The sequence below is a fragment of the Leishmania panamensis genome, assembly GCF_000755165.1.
Source record: "Leishmania panamensis strain MHOM/PA/94/PSC-1 chromosome 28 sequence".
Classification (NCBI taxonomy): domain Eukaryota; phylum Euglenozoa; class Kinetoplastea; order Trypanosomatida; family Trypanosomatidae; genus Leishmania; species Leishmania panamensis.
In genome coordinates this window covers 1,014,173-1,030,734 of record NC_025874.1, presented here as the reverse complement: position 1 = coordinate 1,030,734, position 16,562 = coordinate 1,014,173, and the positions used below count along the sequence as shown (strand labels likewise).

Genomic DNA, 16,562 nt, shown 5'->3' with positions numbered 1-16,562 from the left:
TGTAGAAGAGAGACGGAGAAGGTGGAGAAGCCCGGCAGGCCTACAGAGGACCGTCCGGTACAACGACACTGACGACCCCCTTCCTCTGCGTGTTTGTCCATGAGCGTCCCACTCTTAACCGCGCGACGCCCTATTTCTTCAGCATCAAAGGCACAAAAGTGGAGAAGAAGTGGGCCCCCCCCGCCTCCCCCCCCCCCCACCGAACCCGTGCGGCCTCCAACGTCTATCATTGGAGGAGCGGGCGAGAAAAGGTGGAAGAGGGGAGTAGAAGAGAGACAGCTGTGCTCCCCTCCCCTCCCCTGATTCTCCAGGCCCGCCTCCCCGCTTCCCCCTCCCCCTCACACATACGCTGATGCATCTGAGATATGAGTCGGGGCACCGCTAATCTTTGTGGCGCCGAAGGGTGAACGATGGAGTGGGGCAAAACAATGGCGACGCGAAGCCATATGGGTGCCGCCTTTTCGTTTCGGTCTGGCTTTACAGGTTGGCTCTCAGCGTACCCGAGACCTCCACACGCACACGCCACTACTGCAACTCACCTCTGCGTAACCACCCACTGTCAAGCTGACGCATCGGTGCTTCGACGGATGCCGTGATGGCACGCTTCGCTTCCGTTTCTCTGCGTATGCGCCTTCGCCTGAGGCTGCCCCCAGCCCAGGTCTACCCATCTGTTGAGCACACGCGTCCGTGCATGGTGGCCTGCCCACGTAGTCGTCACGCCGGCACCTAGTTCCTTGCCCACTTCCTTAACCGGGCCATTGTAGTAGAGCGCCCTCGGCGTCCTCACACGTGGCGGTGAGCAGCCGCAATGCCTCCTCGTGAACAAAGCGAGCACTGCCTGTGAAGCACTGTGTGGACAAGTCTGGCGCAACACCGCCCATGCTCTCCTCGTCGTCCACCTCGGCTGATGAGTGCCGGTCGCACGCCACCGCACTCATCCGACAGTGCTCAAGCCGTTCCTCGGAGAGACACAGAATTGGGCTGATGTCATCCAGTGTCAGTGGCGAATAGGAAATGGCGCCGTCGACTGCATTGCAGAGGAGCACGTTGCCCCGGGCAGGAGAAAAGAGAGTGGTGCTGCGGGATGTTGACACAAGATGGACCAGCCCCTCCTCTTCCTCCTCAGTCGCTGCGGGCCCCGAGGTCAGTACCTGCCAAGCTGGTGCAGCATGCTCTTTATCAAGCAAACTCGCTGGACGGCACACGCGCGCATGAAGATGCTGAGACGGCGGCAGTGGCACCAACGCCACGGGAGGCAGGGACAGCAGCTTCGTCGACACTGGGGTGAGGAAGCCACAAGCGCCGCGACGCGGGCCCCAAGGGTCCCCGTCGTACTCGGAGGAGGAAGTAACAAGACTGAGTCGAGCATCAACGTCACCGCCACAGCAGATGCTGTCCGCACCACCTGGGACACCCACGCCTCCCGTTCGCATAGGTGGAGCAGGGAGCCGAGGCAGAGGCGCAGTGGCGCTGAAGGCACCGGTGAGGCCGCTGTTGGCGGCCTCCTCGCCCCGTTGCCGCTTCACGTGCGGCCATGAAGAGCGGGGGCCAGCATGGCCATCACTGTTCTCGGTACCGCCGTCTCTGAGACGCCGCTTTGCACTCAGCGCAGACGGCATCGAAGTCTCTGCTTGGCCACTCATGCTACCGTGGGGGAGCTCAAGGCACGACTGGTCGCCGCCCCCTACTGTTTGCAGAGTAACACGACTGTTGGTGCTGTTGCCGGATGAACGCGAGCCGACGCCTGCCAGCGGAAACGGTCCTTGTCGTGGGCATGCACTACCCTTGGCGCCAAGTAGTGTTTCGTAAGACAGGCTGGGCTCGACGACGTCGCCCCTGTTGCTGGGACAACAATAAGGATCGACTTCCAGCCAGCTCGACGATGACGCTGGCCCAGGTGGTGCGTAGCTCAGTGGCGCATCGATAGCCACACTGCACAGAGTCGCAGTCGCCGCACACAGCGGTGCAGCGGCTGTCAGCGGCGACGATGACGATATTCGCGGTGGTGGGGGAGTGGGAAGGCGGTTCGTGATTTCGGAGCCAAAGACGCGCAGTGGCGTGCTTGGTGAGCGTTGAGACCTACAGAGCAGCACCGCCAGCGGTGGAGAGGCCTCGCACTGTGACCCCGGTAGCGGATCGTATCCGCTATCGCCGCGAGGCCGCGACATACCGGCAGGGAGGGGGGCCAAAGCGAGGGAAGCGAGAGACTTAGCGAACGGCTGATCAAGTCACAGAAGGCTTGCTCCCTCGCTTACAACCTTTTAGGGCGTCGGAGCGTAGAGTGCAGGCGTGCGCACGTCCACCTCTCTTCGCAAGTGTGTGTGTGTGTGTGGAGGCAAAACCGATGTGAGCCTCTATCGATCTACGAGAGAAGGAAACAGCAATGCAAGAGGGAGTGTGAGGGGATGGCATGGCAATCGATGTGTCTATGGTGGTATGAGCGCCGAGGAGAGCGTTGTAGATGTATGCGCGTGTGCCTCTGTATCTGCGTGCGTGTGTGCGTGTGCGTGTGTGTGCTCTCGTCTGCCAGGTGGAAGACAGCGCAGAGTATGAGGAAGAGGGAGAACAGGGCGGAGAGAGCAGCGACCTGTGAAGGCATGTGCCGGATGGAGAAGGATGGCGTCATGCGCGGCGTAGAAGTCCATTCCAGAGTGGAGTAGAGAGGAAGAGTCGAGCATGGGAGAAGGGGTTGAGGGTACGAGGTAGAAGACGACGTGGCCGAGGCTTCTCGTCGGCTGTAGCACGAGAAGGCGGAATGGCATTGCCCGTGCGGGTGCGGGTGTTCCTTTTTAAGGAGCTGCGGCAAGGGGGTGTTCGATAGCCACAGTGCCGTCATCGAGAGCACACGTACGTGGGTACGCAGATTGCAGTGACGCACCGCAATTGCACACACATTTATCGACACTCAACCACTCCATCCCAGCCATTCACAACGGTGCTGCTCGCCGCCCTGCTTCTCCTTGCCTTTCCCTGTGGTTCCCCTTTCTTTTACCATCGCATCACGCTGATCGGTTTCGGTTGTCGTGCACGTCTGCCTGCCCTTCGGTGTGCTCGAGCTTGTTTGCTTGTTTCGAGAAAGGCAGACGCCATCACCACCATCTTGCGCGAGCGCGCACTCGTCAGTGCCGGGCCTCCTCCTCCCCTTCCCCAAAGAGCAAAAGGAAAGACGAGCGAGCGCACACCCACGCGCGGCACCACACTCACCATACACGCACGAGCGCGCTTCCCCCCCCCTCCTCCCTCCACGGCCCTACGCACAACGGCTGCATTTTCAACACACACGTGTCCATCCTCGAGCAGCCAGAGAGAGAGTGTGTGTGTGGGTGTAGGGGGTGGGGGGCGATACGGACGCCGAAAGCACCACTGTGCCCGCCCGCCCTCCCCCCTCTCTCTCCCCTCACCATCATTCAGGGAAGAAGCTGAGATAAATACACACGCGTACGCACGGCGCAGGAAGACGCTCCAAACATGCGAAAAGAGAGAAACGGGGAAGTGGGAGAGGGAGCGAAACACTAAAATATGCCCAGAGATACACGAGAGAGGGGGGCGAGCAGCAGGGGATGGGGGGACACTCACACAACCCTGCAACTGTCTTCTCCCCTTCTCTCGTCAATATTCATCGCCAGCATCGTGCCACACCTGACTCAGTACAGCACATTACCGTCACACACCCCTCCTCCACACACACACACACACTGATAACGCAGTCACGTCTCACCGACCCCGCGATCCATCTTTCCCCACCACGCTAGAGCACACACACCTCTTCGCTTTCTCGATAGGTGGGCAAGAGCGGGGCCCCGGACAACGGTCACGCAGCCGCAGAGAAAACCCCACCACCACCACACACCTGTAATGAGGAAATGAAAAGGGGGTAAGTACAAGTGAAAGGGAGGGAGGGAGAGCGGGGAGAGGGAGGGAGGGGCATACCACATGGATGTCACCACTCTCAAGCAAGAGCGTCAACGTTGCCATGGATAAGGTAGCAACAAATATGACACCACAAAAGACAAGCCTGTGTGCGGTAAGAAGAGGGCGCTGCGTGTGATATCAATGCGACCAACATCAGCCATCGTCATCATCCATCATCAGTGCAGAAACGAGAACGAGAGACTAGAGAAAAGCGACCGCGCACTTACATGAAAAGAAGATAGACAACAGGCACGGATGGGGACAACAGAGATGTGTCTGCCAGCAATAGTTCACACACTCGCAGAGAGAGAGAGAGAGGGGGGGGACTAAATCGCGGAGTGAGTCGATACGCAGAGCGGGAGAAGAGGTGGGGGGGGGGGGGGCAATGGCAGGAAAAGAAAGCGAAGTGTGGGGACGGGTAAATGCACAAGACCTACCCCACTCCCTCTGTTCCACCATCAACCTTAGCCCAGCAGGACGTTCGCTAAATACTCGCGAACATCTGCCGATCCACCGCGCAGTGCCAGGTGCAGCGCTACACGGTTGTCGGTCGCAATAAACACCTTCGCCTGCACCAGCATCAGTGTGTGGTCCTCGTCCGCCAGCACGCCAGCCATCTTGAGCACGTGCGAGGCTGTGGTGATCTTCTCCGGTACGCCGCCTTCGATGTACATCCCGAAGAAGTCAGCCAGCTGCTGCGCTGCCTCCGTCAGGTTCCTCATCGAGTGCAGCGCGAAGGTGCCGGCCGTCTCGTTGCCCTCCTGCTCAGTCCATTTACTATCCATGTCGTTGCCCAGGTTCATTGGTGCGATAAAATCGCTCACGTCCACGTCGAAGCTCTCCATTGGGTACTCGTCCTGATCCGCCGCGTCCTCGTCCTCCTCCTCGACCATGGCAAAGCGGAACATCGGCTCCACAGTGCCGCTGGGGAACGCGCCTGGCGCATACTGCAGCACCACGTACCCGTACTGGGTTTCCCCTGGGCGGATGCTCTCAATAGGAATGGCGTAGAGCGGCTCCGCCTCCAGGTCCTCCGTGCTTGTGCTAACAAGCACCTTCTTGAACAACATGTTGTCCATCATGTTCTTCACCTTGAACTGCAGTACCAAGTGCGTCGGGTACGTGTGTTTGATGACAGACACAACGTACTCGTTGTCGGGCTCCGTAATGAGAACCGGCTCCATGCTCTTCACTGGCTCTCCCAGCTCCTGAAGCTGCTTGACATGACGCAAGGCATCACGGCCATGGAGGACGGCCGGCGTCGGACACGGCATTCCGAAGGTGTCCGCGTGGTTTGGGCCCGCTGCGAGACCCGCCGAAGTGGAACCGCCAAGAGCGCCGTCCATCGGGATCACCTTGTTCATGTCGCGCAGAGTGTGCCACTGATGCAGCACGGCCGCCGCGACGTCTTCGATGTATGTGCGCACGAGCCCTTCGTCATTCTGTAGAAACAACTTCGTGTACAGCACGGCGCGGTCGCGGACCTCGTCGTCGGAGTCGCTGCAGGAGCGCTTCAGAAGCGCCACGATGGAACGACGCAGAGACGGCACGCTCGCCGCGATCTTCGCCAGCGTCGTCACTGCGACAGCGCGGACTTCGGGCTTCTCCAGTGTGGCGTGGTTGTACACGTAGCGCACGAAGTGGCGCGGGTTGGAGCAGTGCGGGACACCCTCGCCAAGGTGCATCAAGACTCGCTTTGTGATCTGCGAGAACTCGCAGTCGTCGATAAACTCGGCCAGGTGTGTGAGTACGACCTCCTTGGAGCTGGGGTTGGACTTGGAGATATCGAGCATTGCATCCACCACGCTCTGCTTCAACGCGCTGCTACCCTCATCGCTGAGAACGCGGAAGAGGAAGGCCAAGAGAGTTTCGTAGTTGTTCGGAAACTTCGCATTCAGCACACGCATGGCGTCCACAATCGTTAACTTCAACTCGTCCCCGAGCTCACTCATGTAGCTGCCCGAGGAGAGCTGGGTCAGCACTCGCGCAATGGTACTTTCCGCCCCGGTCTTCAGCAAGGCTGTGATGGCGAGCATGGCGATGACGCGGTTCGAATCCAGCGCCAGGGACTCGATCTCCGCGTTGATCGGCGCGACGGCGGCCGGATGCGTGGACGCGATGCAGCTGATTAAGTACACGGCAGCAAACCGAAGCACCTGATTCTGCGAGCTCAGATACAGCTGGAGAACCGTCACAACCGGCATCAGCTCCCTGTCGGAGACGTGGCGCAAGGAGGCAATTGACTTGGCGGCCTCAAAGGCGATCATGTCGCTTCGGTGCAGCATCGAGGTGACAAACTTGTAAATATCGAGGGAGCTGGTGAAGTCAGCCTGCATCAGCTCGGTGCACATCTTGATGACGAGGCAGACGGCATGCGATGAGCGGATGCGGCCGGCCTGAGTATCTTCGATGAGCCGATCCACGGAGAGTCGGTCGTTGTTGCGTATCCTGTGCAGTAGCGCGATGGCCTGGTACTGAGCCTTGGAGCGCTCGCGCAGCACCTCGTTCAGCTGCGTTGCCCACTTGCGCGGCATCTCCGGCAGGGTGTTGGACATATGGATGCCCGTTACGAGTGCCGCAGTCACCACGCTTGGGTTACGCGACGTCATGCACTCCACGATGGTGCGGTCCATGGAGTTGTACATACTGCTGTCCATGATGGCGTATAGAGCGCGGATAGCGCAACTCTTGTCAGAATCCCCCTTCTTCTTAATATCCATCATGAGCGCGTTCGACGCGATGAAGCTCTGCTCCACGAGCGGGCTGAGTTCCTTCATCAGGATGTACTGCAGACGCCGCAGCTTGGCATAGTTCGACTGCATGAGTTTCGTGGACATGAAGAAGATATCCGTCGCCTCGGCCTCGGTCAGCCGCACGCCAATTGACAAGAGATACAGTACCTGTGTCATGGCCCGGATAGACCCCTCCTCGTTCAGCGGGATCTTGTTGAAGATGCGGCACTCCTGCAGCGCTGACGCCTTGTCGAGGCCCTCGAAGGGCAGAACGTCTTCCTCCTCATCGTCGTAGCGAGAAACTGCATCCACCATGGTTGCTGAAGTAATGTGAATGAGTGGGAAGGGGAGTGGAGAGGGGGGAGAGACAAGAGACGCTCGTGGGAATATATGGTGGCGCTTGAATGTGTGGGCTAGTAGTGATCAAACTGCCGTTAGCGGCTCGCGTTCAGTAGCGTAGGTGCGTGTGTGTGTGTGTAGGGGGGGTAGATTTGACTGGAGATGGGGAACGGTGAAGAGAAAGAAGGGAAAAATGGCGAGGGGTAGCGACAGAGGTGAAGAATGGGATGCAAAGCCACCGTGCGCGGCGTGTGATTGTGCGTAAGGCAGATCAGCACACAGGCACAAGCATGGTCGTGTACTGGCATCCGGGCACATTTGCTTGGGTTGTCATTCCCTACCGTTGCGACGGAAGGGAATGACAGCCGGTGAGACCCTACACCTGAAGCACACGGTGAAGACGTGCGCAGACGAAAGAGGAAGTTAAGAGAGCAAAGAAAGCGCTTGCTGGCACAAGAAAGGCATTGACAAGCCAGCGCGTGTGGTCTTTGCGGCAACTGCGCCCCTCGTTCGGGGGATTCAAATGGTGGGAAAATGCGCTTGCGCGCATCACTTTCAGCAAAAAAAGAAAAGTAAACAAACGAGCGCCCACGAGTGACGCGGAACGAGGCAGAAATGAAATGTCTCCATACATGTGCATACCCGCGCCTACATAAAGAGTGGGGGTACCACGCAAACTACACGCATAGCGGTGACACCTCACCAGAGCACGGACGTGAAGGAACAAACAAAGATGTACAGTGGGGGGAGAGAGGCAAGAGGGGGGAGGGCCGCAAAGGGCGAAAGGGGGAAAAGAGGGGAGTTGCGGCGGTGAGCGGTGCCGCGCAACTACGCCCCAAGACGCTAATTTACATCGGGACACCGAGCAGGAACATAAAAGAAAAGCAAACAAACGAGGCCAAACACACACACACGCACACATGTACGCGTAGCTCACTCACCAACAGACACGAGACGAGAAGGTCACTGTGGGGAAAGGGGGTGAGGGAACCTCTTGTGCGGGTCAGAGATGATGAACCATGTCCCACCGCTCCCTGCTCTCGCTTAGTGAGAGGGTGTTGGTGTACTGACTCTTCTCCTCCATCACCTCTTCCCCCTCCTCATCTACCTCTTCGTAGTACTCCTCGTAGAAGAACTCGATGGTGCAGCGTACGCGGTAGCCGCGCCATGAGGCTTGAATACGCACCGCGGCCTCCACCTCTTGCGGAGTGTGGTGGCAGAGCGAGGAGGAACACGCAATACTGCACTGGGCCACAGGAAGCTCCATCATGGCCTGCACGTCCGACTCTGGATCGGCTGAATAGGCTGTGGTTTCAGCGACTGAGTCCTTCGTCGGAGCGGACAAGCGTGCCGTGTCATGCGATGATGCTACGACCTGCTGGGAATCTATCGCGGCCCTTTCGCCTGACGAGGAGGCTGGGTGACGTGCACTGCGCGCCGACCACGCGCCATCGGTGCTGTCACTCTGCAACAGGTAAAGCGGCTTATCAGGTGTACTGCTAAGGCAGGAAAGAGAGGCTGAGTTGCTGCAGCTCTTCGCTGCCCTCGTCGTCTGAAAGAGAGTGGGGCTGACGACGGTGACGAGGGAGGGGGCGGAGGGCCGGTCACCAAAGTCAGGCGGACTGCTGTGCACCGCCGCAGTGGTGCAGCAGCTGCTAACCATTGGCATAGCGATGGTCTGCAGGACGGTAGCCGGCGCCCTCATGAGCGCCAGCGACGTCGGCGAAGTCTCGACACCGTGTCCACCGGAGGTTACACTGTGTAGCGGGGTCGAGCCAGATTCAGGAGCCACACGAGCGCGAGGTAGGGAAGGAGGACGCGGAATAGGCAGCTTGGTGGACGTCTTTACAGACACGAGCACATTGGGTGCCGGCTCAGGTCGAGGCAGCTGACCACGGCGCACGAGGTACGATCGAGCAGCGGCTTGGATGAGTGTAGCGTAGGTGTGCAGCGCCTCCTGCGACTGTACCAGCTTGAACGCATAGCTGCGCTGCAGGCGAAGGTATAGCACATGCCGGTAAGCAGTGTAGGTGCGCCAGCTCGTCTGGATGCGGCGAGCAGCGGTGATGCGGTGCATAAAAGTCGGCGGCAGAAGCACGCCTAGCCGCAGCAGCTGGATGCGAGTACGGTACATGCGGTAGAAGGACTGCACCCGTACAGCGGCACACCGGAGCACTGTGCGATCCTGCAGGCGGGCCTCGTACTCCCGGACGCGCGCCGCTCGCCGAGGGGCAAGCACGGCTCGTGCGTAGTGCCCTCTCCAGCAGCGCTGCACGGCCGTCGCATACTCGTGTCGATCCCTGAGCATAAACTTGAGGAGATCGAAAAACTCACGCTGCGTGCAATGCATGCGCCACATGGATTGAATGCGCGTTGCGGCGTCGTTTCGCACCTCCGCAAGGCGGCGAACCACGCCAAGCATGTCGCACTGCGTTCGTCCGCTAACCAGGGCTTGTCGCGCACGGTAGTGGCGAAAGGCATCCCAAATTTTGAGCGCACACGCATGCTGGAAGGCCCTGCTGGCGCGCTCCCGTGCTGCGCAGCGGCGCGGCAGCCACGAGCGCACCCATGACTGCAGGGTCACCGTCGCCACGGCAACCTCCTCCCGTCGCCTCTGCAGAGCCAGCGCTGCAGCCCGGTCCCGGCGAAGTTGCCACATCTCCTCTCGACCGCGCCACTGAAGCACAAAGCTGTGCACAGCACGCTGCCGCACCCGCGCCCGCATGGCGAGCTGACCGAGTTGGCGGCGGTCTCGTGCACCAGCCAGCGCCGCCAGGACGCAGCGCATTGCCGCCTCCACGTTATCCACACTGCGTAGATGCGTGCGCATGACTGCGTCGTAGCTGGATTCCAGTGCCCTCAGGTACCCCTCCAGAGAGCGCTGTCGCTGGCAGAGCAGGTCGCGGACTGCCCAGCGAGAGCGACAGGCGCGCCACCAACGCTGAACCAAGATAATCTGCGGAAGTCGCTCGTACCGCCACTGCTCCTGCGCGAGGCGATGGTGCACGTGGCGCGTGCGCAGCTCACGCCGTGCCAGTGCGCAGCGCCACCAACACTGAAGGCGAATGACGGCGGTCACAGAGTCGCACAGCTGCCTGCGGGCCATGTGCATCCGCCACCAACTCTGGAGAGTGACAGCGGCTGCCGCGCGTCGTGCCTCCATCTCCCGCTGCTTCACGAGGGTCTTGTACCACACCAAGCAGGCGCGCCCCCACACCTCCACACTGGCGCGTTGCTGCACGAAGGCTTGCAGAATGGTGGTGCAGCGTACTCGCTCTCGATAGGCACGCAGACGGTGTAGTTCTCTCTTGGCAGGTGCGCACTCCTTCCAGTGCCGAAAGCCACTCTGAATGCGGACAGCTGCGGCGTCCCGGCGAAGACATGTCTCGACGTCCGCCGCACGACGGCGCCGCACCTGCCGCGCGAGCTGCATGCGCCACCATACCTGGATGCACGTCGAGGCGACCCGCTGTAGGTCTGCGAGGGGGTCCGCGACGAGACGGGAGTAGCGCGCCTCCGTCTCCCAGTCTAGCTGCCGCAGCAGCTCCGAGGGGCGGATAGGTACACCCAGCAGCGTAAGATCGAGGGCGGCAGTGGTGGTGACGCTACTCGCGTCGTGGTACTCCGGCATCTCTTCCCCCAGAAAGCCGCATGCAGCGGCAATATCGCCACCTCGGACCTCACGCGGCAAAGATGCCGCCGGAGAGGTGGCGGTGCCTGATGCACCGACGAAGAGAGTCGTCATGTGCCGCTCGCGTGAGTGCACGGCTGCTGCGTCTGCCGGTAAGCTCTTTGACACCGCCATGGAGCGAGAGCGGGCTCCTTCGGTGCGCGCCGCAACTTTCGCATCACCCTCCACAGCAAGTAGCTCCACCGCATCCTCCACTCCTGCCCCCTGCTGCACCATCTGCTCGGCGTTCCCCAGCTGAGTGATGACGCCATCGCGGAGCTTGCGGTACCGGTCGTAGGCGCTGTTGGGGAGCGTCGTGACGAAGAGCGGCGCCGGCTTGCCCGATGAAGCGCCGAGCTCATAATGCGGCGTCGGCGCGGCGGGGGCAATGAGGGAGGCGGAGGCATCTGGTTGCATGCCCGGTACGGCCCCAACACGCTGTGAAGTCAGAGCAATAACCGAGGCGCGACTTACACCTGTCGTCGTTGCGGCGGAGAGCAGTCGCCGAAGTGAACTCGAGGCGTCGTCCGCAGCGACCTTGCGAACCTGCGATGTCATCCAGGACTCTCGTGTCCACACATCCTCACCCTCCTCTCTGTGGTTCAGTAACACCACGAGGGCCGGCGGCACCGGTGTAGCAGTTGAGGCGGCTACGGCAGCCGACAAGAACGGCGGCGACGCACCAGCGCGCAGTGCCGCACGTGCCCAGTACCGCAAGGCATCCCCCTTTTGCACCTCCCGCACGTACGCCCTCACCTCTGCTGGCAGAGACGCGCTAAGTGAGGACGAGGCGGCAAGTGCCTCAACCAGCAGGTGTACCGTGACGGTGGTGGACGCAACACCACCCATCGCCGCCACCGCTGTCGACGAGGGGCAAGAGAAAACCAAGTCCTGTGTCATGTACGGTAGCAAGAGCAGCGTCGGGGGTCCATCTGTGGCGGTCCTGGTGGATTCTTCTGGAGCGCTGGCGCCAGCAGCAGCAGCAGCAGCCCTCGCCTGAGCTGCGGCGAGACGGTGCTGACACTCCCGCTGAGCCTTGTCGGCATGGTCCAGATAGCGCTCCGCGCAGGCACTGGCGAGCTCGCAGTGGTACAGCTCCGTGAGGCCGTGCGGTTCACACCAGGCCGCCATCGCAGCGATGAAGTGGTGTCCGCAGATTAGCTGCAGCGCCGCCTGCGTGTGCACAGCCGCGGTGACGCTTGTCACGCCGCCATCATCGTCCGTCTCGTGCATGTGCTGCGCCCACTCGAGGTAGTGCCAGCTCAACTCCATGAACCGCGCAATCGCCTCCGCAGCGTCGTCGTAGCCGCCAACCCGCAGAAATGCAACCGCCAAGTTGTACAACACTGTCATGCTCCATACGCCGTCTGACTCGGCCAACGCTTTCAATAACTCATAGATAATGCGGGCCTGTCCTCCCAGCGTTGCGCTATCGCCGAGGCACACGGCGGCATTGGTGCGGACAGCGCAGCGGAGCAGGCGACGAACAACCGCAGGTTGCTGGTTCTGCTGCTGGGCACCATCCTTGCTCTTGCCTGGGCAGGTTGACGAAAAGCACGAGGGAGGCTCGCGTGCTGATGGCGGGGCCGCCGACCTTGCCGGGAGGCGGCGGTGTGACTGTGGCTGTGGTGGATGGGGTGATTGCCCCTTACTCGTCGCCGCAGCGCTGCCCGCTGTCCACTCAGAAAATAGGTCCTCGGTCGATTTCTTCACCACGTAGCGCATCGCGGCTTGGAAGTACGCCTCCTGGATCTGGATCGGTTCGGCTGCCGTGCTGCATCGCACTCCCGCATTGTTGGCAATAACGGTGTAGACCTCGGCAAGTCGCTGGGCTGTCTTCGCGGCCCATGCGGCCCCGGGCTCACCTGGTGGCGGCGCAGCCGGAGCTGCGCGCGCCGATACAGTGCTGCCGACAACGTTGATTCGACTGCTCCCACTGTTCAACGAGACGCGATAGTCCAGCACGCTCTTCAGCGTGTGGCTCAGGAGCATGAGCGCTCCACCGGTGTTTTCAGCCTGCATCAACTGGTCAGCGGCCGCCTCATCGCCCTCCACCTGCTGCTTCAACGACTTGAGCCCGGTCCGCCGCGAGGCCTGACCGCTGTGACGTCGCCCCTCCATCCAACCAACACCGCTTGCTCGCGTAGAGGTGGCTCTCAAGCCGTTCGGGCTGGTGCTGGGCTGACGTGCCTGCCGAGGAAGCGAAGCGTGCATGCGGCGGTGTCGCGCTGCGGGGCGACTGGTAGACGGGGGCCGCCGAGGCGCTGGACTAAAAGAGGAGGGCACTTCATCGCCGCTCCTCAAGGTAGAGGCGATGCCGAGAGCAGCCGAGGGGCGCTGGTCAGGCAGGTCGCCCACCGCTGGAAGCATCACAGGGAAGGCCTGTCCATCCGCGACGAGCCTTTGATGCAGCTCTTGGAAGTCAGAGAGCGGTCGCTGCTTCCGCGGGCGCGGCACCACGGCTGTCTCGCTCGTCGACGCTGTCTTGGTGTGTATCGGTGGAAGTGCACCGCCGCCGCAGGTGGCGCTGCTGCCTCGTTGAGCCTTCATCGGCTCACTTACTCCTACTTTGTGTACCATTGTGGCAGCAGCACGTACGATACCTGCATCTTTGGCGAAGTTCGGCGAGGCTTTGCGTGCGCCCTGCAGCACAACCTCCTTCGGCTGCGTTTCAGTGAACATTTGTGGTGAGTCGGTGGCAGAGGATACACTGAGTAAGCTGTTGCGCAACTCGAGAGAAGAGAGGGGAGGAACAGAGTGAAAAGAGAGGAGATCGGCTAGTGGGGAAAGGTAGACGCATCGTAGTAGTATGAACCGCAGTGGTCATGTAGGTCATCAAGGAAGGGGAGGGAAGGGAGGGATGGGCAACACGAAGTGCATAGGAGCATGAACGGCTGCACCTCAAACATGTGACCACGTAAGAAGGACGGAGAAAGCAAAACCCGCGACGCTGCACGTCAGTTGCGCTCATTGCACAGTACAGGACAACTGCAACCGTGTCTCGCTCCCTCTCTTCTCTGCACGACAGCTCCTCTCCTCTCCTCTTCGCTCTTCTGTGCGTGTGGGTGTGGGTGGGTGGGTGGATGGATGGAACGCGCACACATCTGACGAGCACCCGGTCATGGATTGAATGCTTCGGCTTTACGGGCACTCACCCACTGGCGTCTCCGAGTAGGAAGAGAAAAGCAGAAAGAAGGAGCCGAGAGAAAGTGAGCAGACAGGCCCCAACACAGCTGCCACTTGTTCGCGGCTGCCTCGCTGGGTCCCGTGTCTCACATCACTGCCCACTTCTCCCACCTTTTTCCTTCCTCCACTGCCCCTCAGCGCTCCACACACACACGCACGCACACACGCACACACACACACACATACAACTGCCCATGTCAAGGCAGCCGCGTACACACACGCACGGCTCATCCGCTTACGCAAAGGGGGACACCAGTAAAGGACATTCCGTGAAGACCCATTAAGCAACTTCGTCTCTGTGGCATGGCATGCGCGCACCGATGAGGGGGGATGGGCAATAGCGAAAGCAAATCTCACATGCACGCTTGCTGCATCGAGGATGTGACTCTCCGCGGAGCTTCTGTTGCCTCCCAGGCACAACAGATCAACGCTTTAGTGGTGTGGGGGGTTCCAACTCCACTGCGCCACCTCCAGTGCCATCGTGGACACAGGCTTGTGATCAGCCGTGGCACTCAGCCACTCCATCGGAATGTGTCGCACTCCAAGCTTTGCCCCCAGCAACGCGCCGACCAGCATAGCTCGCTGGCACGTTGGGCCCCCGAGTCGGATCGCCTGCGCGACTCCCTGCGCAAACGTAACGGGGCCACGAGCAATGCTGAGCCCCTCACACACCGTGGCAGTGTCCGCCGCCGTGCATCGCCGCGGTAGCCACCCAGTGCCAGCCATGGCTGAGGAGCTCATCGAAGTGGTACGGGTGGTTACGTGTCGCTGTACTCTGCAAGGCGACGCGTGAGTCTCCGCAGGCGCGGCCACAGTGGATGGAACGAAGGGCCGCACATCTGCCGGGAACACCGCGCCAGTGCCAGGTACCGCCATGAATGCTGCGTTGCGCGTGGCATCGGGGTTGCTTTGCAGCTGTCGTAGCACGACACCGAGTACAGAGAAGGTGTAGTCCCGCACCGCCGCGCGCTCGGTGGCAGCAGCCTCAGCAAGCGACCCGCAGTCAGCATCGACCACTTGCAGGGGCATTGGAGACTCTGTGAGGAACGCAGTGAACGGTTCGAGGTAGCTCCGTAGCGCGGCGTCACTGGCATAGGGATAGATGGCGGGGGTGGGCAGCAGCGTGCAGAGAGTGTGCAGGAGCGATGCATGCTCGGCGGCGAACGTCTGCTGCGCGTCCACCTCCGCAGCAACGCGGACAAGGCGTTCCTGCACGTAGTCTACAGCGAACTCGCCACGTGCACTACTCATAGCGCGCAGCACCTCGAAGTACAACTGATATGTAAAGGAGTGAACGAAGTGGGGGGCAGAAGACGAGGCCAGCAACGATGAAGATGCAACTGGGGATCTATCTTCGCTGCTGTGCTCAGCATCGTTGCGCACCTTGATCTCCTGCGGTGGCACGCGTGCAAACGCCAAGAAGCTGCTCTCTGTCTCTGCCACGGTAGTTGGCCCTGAGGCCGCACCACGAGTCTCCTCACGCTTGTTTTTCAGGTACGTCTCCACTTGTTCTTGGGTGTAGCCGTTCAGCGGGCGCGCCGCTGCATCTGCGACGGCCACCCCCACGAGAAGCCCCACTTGTTTCTGCTGTGCCATGCTGAGCTGCTTGAAGCTGCTCTGGTAGAAGTTCCCCACCACCGGTGGTGGCGTGTGGACGAGCGTAGCGACCATCATACAGCGCCTAAAAGGCGGCCTCCTCTCGCGTCTGTCCTTTGCGCGTGTGCGCACCGAGCTAATGAGCAGCCACAGCTGCAGTTGGGGGGGGGGGGGAAGGAGGGGAGGAGGAGGAGGAGGAGGGAGAGAGCGTACAAGTGAGCGCTGCGGTGGTGACTCCTCTTCAGCTCGCGTGCACCAAAGTGAAAGGAGGAAGAGACGGGCAACCATGCGGGCGTACGCCGTATGCATCCCATGATGCCACGTGCAACAGCGCGCAGGCGCATGTCAGTGGGGCCCTAGTAAGGCGCACAGCAGAGAAAAAGAGAGAAAACATGTGCGAAAGATAAAGGAAGCTCACTTGCTGATAAACTACACAAGACAGAGAGAGGAAAGCAGCGAAGCAGCTACACGTTAGGTGCCAGTCGCCAACCAGCTAGCATCGTGGGGAACTGCGTCGGAAGGAGAGATGCACGAGTGCTGGTGCCTGCCAATGCCATGCATGCACACGTAAGCCAAAGAGCTGAGAGAAAAACCGACACGCTCCTTGCAGAGTTCAGCATCAGGCTTCTACTGCGTCGCTCGAGCGCCACTCCGCATCTCGCTCAAATGGGAAAGGGAAAATAAAAACGCGCTGCTGTGGAGGCTTCGTCCTTCTTTGTATTCTGCGTTGACACGCTGTAGCTGCGCTATCGGACTGAGTTGAGGGGGGAGACGTTGTGTCGTGGCGGTGGTGACTCTGCCACACGCACACGTGCACATGCGATTCACACAGAGCCACATCTACACTACACGGATGAGGAGGTGTGGGGGGAGGAGGCGGCGGCGGCACAATACCTCCACAAAATGCCGCCGCCTACACACACGCGCCCCTCACCACACAGGCACGCACGCTGCAAGAGGGAGGAAGAGGCGGTGGAGAAGGGAGGTAGAGAAACCGAAAAGATGCGCACAGAGAAGTGAACTTAGCAAGTCATCAAGCCCAGTGCCTCTTCGCTTCCCTCCCTCCCCCTCCCTCTGAGTGCAGATGAGACACCTCGAATGCTCTTCTCACTCACCCACCGCCTACA

The 16,562-nt window shown here is 60.7% G+C and overlaps 4 protein-coding genes across 4 annotated transcripts; all 4 read right to left on the bottom strand.

Moving 5' to 3' along the window:
* Positions 1-746: 746 nt before the first annotated feature.
* LPMP_282790 (hypothetical protein) lies at positions 747-2,168 on the bottom strand (the record flags this gene model as incomplete). The annotated part of the gene is made up of 1 exon (XM_010702316.1): positions 747-2,168. The coding sequence occupies one exon, from the start codon at positions 2,166-2,168 to the stop codon at positions 747-749; it is 1,422 nt and encodes a 473-aa protein (XP_010700618.1).
* Positions 2,169-4,376: 2,208 nt separating this feature from the next.
* Positions 4,377-6,959, bottom strand: LPMP_282780 (coatomer gamma subunit, putative; the record flags this gene model as incomplete). Its single annotated transcript, XM_010702315.1, has 1 exon — positions 4,377-6,959. The coding sequence occupies one exon, from the start codon at positions 6,957-6,959 to the stop codon at positions 4,377-4,379; it is 2,583 nt and encodes an 860-aa protein (XP_010700617.1).
* A 1,027-nt stretch (positions 6,960-7,986) lies between these two features.
* LPMP_282770 (hypothetical protein) lies at positions 7,987-13,335 on the bottom strand (the record flags this gene model as incomplete). Its single annotated transcript, XM_010702314.1, has 1 exon — positions 7,987-13,335. The coding sequence occupies one exon, from the start codon at positions 13,333-13,335 to the stop codon at positions 7,987-7,989; it is 5,349 nt and encodes a 1,782-aa protein (XP_010700616.1).
* A 936-nt stretch (positions 13,336-14,271) lies between these two features.
* On the bottom strand, positions 14,272-15,513 carry LPMP_282760 (hypothetical protein; the record flags this gene model as incomplete). The annotated part of the gene is made up of 1 exon (XM_010702313.1): positions 14,272-15,513. The coding sequence occupies one exon, from the start codon at positions 15,511-15,513 to the stop codon at positions 14,272-14,274; it is 1,242 nt and encodes a 413-aa protein (XP_010700615.1).
* Positions 15,514-16,562: the final 1,049 nt, after the last annotated feature.